Source organism: Rhagoletis pomonella, unplaced genomic scaffold (genome assembly GCF_013731165.1).
Source record: "Rhagoletis pomonella isolate Grant_MI unplaced genomic scaffold, Rhpom_1.0 Rhpom_scaffold_00015, whole genome shotgun sequence".
Classification (NCBI taxonomy): Eukaryota; Metazoa; Arthropoda; class Insecta; order Diptera; family Tephritidae; genus Rhagoletis; species Rhagoletis pomonella.
Window position 1 is genome coordinate 5,378,642 of NW_023458569.1, and position 2,136 is coordinate 5,380,777.

The 2,136-nt window shown below is 43.4% G+C and overlaps 1 protein-coding gene across 1 annotated transcript; it reads left to right on the top strand.

Moving 5' to 3' along the window:
• The first annotated feature begins 1,153 nt into the window (after window positions 1-1,153).
• LOC118749348 lies at window positions 1,154-1,639 on the top strand. The gene has a single exon (XM_036484143.1). It carries the CDS (start codon window positions 1,154-1,156, stop codon window positions 1,637-1,639), a length of 486 nt encoding a protein of 161 aa, XP_036340036.1.
• The last annotated feature ends 497 nt before the right edge of the window (window positions 1,640-2,136 follow it).

The following is a 2,136-nucleotide window of genomic DNA, read 5'->3' on the forward strand; positions in this document are numbered from 1 at the left end:
TGTGTGTTATGTGGTCTGTAGTGGCTGTGGTACGGTCTGTGGTGTTATTATGTTGTTGTGTTGTGGTGACTGTGTGTGGCTGCTGTGTGAGTGTGTGGGGCTGCTCGGGCGGACTATGGTTAGCCGTGGATGCTGCTCTGTTTGAGCAACAGGGGGCCACGTACGACGTGGACCACTTTCTGTGTGGCCGTAGTCCCGAGCAGACCCTGAGGTGACTCCACCCCTCGCAGGCATTACACTTGACTGAGGTGGAGTTGTGGTGTAATCGTCTTCGGCATACACAGCAGGTGTATGTTTCTGGCCCAGAGTTTGACTCGATGCCAGCCCTGAGTAGGAGAATACGTAGTGAATGTAGCCCTATGGACGGACAACTTCTAAGATACTTCGCCGACCTAAACGGGGTTAGATCGCCGAAACAACAGCCCTTGGTCGGGTGAAACCCGAGTCATTCCGATACGTAGAACCGGCTGTCGTGGGAAGTCAAGTTAAAGCGTCAAACGTAATAGTGTTTATAAATGTTCACATTGAGCATGTAGAGCCATCTGAGGTATTTGAAGGAAGTCACCACCTGTTTCAAAACAAAATTCAAATACAGTTATATTATAAGTTAAATGTGTTATTACCAGGGAACGGATTTTATGGAAATTGCCTTTTTTATGCTAAAGAGATAGAGTATATTCGATTAAGAATATCCACGATTTAGCTTTCTCTGACTCCATATATACAAGAGTTGTCTGTCAACCTGTGCGGACGTGTTTTTTAATCGCTCCGCCGAGAAATTATTAATAATTCACGTAAAGCAAAGAAAAAAAAACAGAACCAACGTGAAAAGACAATACTAGGCATAAATAAGCTTTCTGCTTATTTGCCTATAATTATAAATTACTTTTTCTGAATTTTCGCAATGCCGCGAGAAATTCAAATAAATGTGCCAACATACAATAAAATAAAAGCAGCTCCGGCCCCACCGCGCTTACAGAATAGTGAAATAAGCACCAAGTGCAGTGAAATAACGCTTGCCGTAACAGAAGCTGACCAAAAGCACTCAGCTGATCGACGAAATGCTTACTTTTCGTTCGTTTCCCCAAAAAACAATGCTGATCGCGATAAATCGTACTCTCCCTCCCCCAAACCTCGTGCATTACATCTTGGCATGCACAGTCGCCAATGTCTGATAGACCAATTAGTTCTAACGCAACAACAAAGCACTAGCTTAGCAATAAGCACAGTAACGGTGAGCGCAGCTCTCACAACAACGCCTACAACCACGAACTCAGCAATGACAGCGGTTTCACAACGCAGTTCACCCACACCTGCACAAACGGGAATTTCGGCACCAGCCCAAGCCCAGAAACGCAGCTTAGCGCAGGTTGACCTACTTAATCCAACAACCCATACATTGACTCGAACGGGTACTGATAGGTATATACAAGTCAAACGCAAATTAAGCCCACAGCAACAAAAAATTGCAAATCCATCACAAATTGCAAAGACGAAAACCACTGACATTAACCCTCTACTGGGAAATAAGTTTGCGATTCTGGACAATGAATGTGACAAAGAGCCGAATGAAGTTTCTAAAGCCAAACCCAAACCGCCCCAATTTATTTACGAGAGCAAAACTCTAGTGAGCTCGTGAATAAATTAACTCAGCTTATTGGAGACAATACGTTCCACGTAACGTCAATTACCAAGGGCAACATTAAAGAGACCAAACTTCAGATTCAAACTGAAGAAAATTACCGGTTGGTAACCAAACACCTTAATGACGATAAGAAAAACTTCTATACGTACCAGTTCAAAAGCAGCAAAGGACTGCAAGTAATAATAAAAGGTATAGAATCAAGTCTACCCATTGGTAATTTCACCATGCTCATGCTCTAGAGAAGGCAGGATTCGCTGTTAAAAATGTTGCCAATATTATCAACAGAGCAAAAATCGCTCAGCCTATGTTTAGGGTAGAACTTAAGCCAGAAACAAAGCCAATAAATAAAAACGCAGTGTACCCAATCTACAACCTACGATACCTTCTACACCGATGAATAACAGTGGAGGAGTCGCACACGCGAAACGGTCCGTACAGTGCACAAATTGCCACGAATTTGGGCATACCAGAACATACTGTACCTTGCGTCC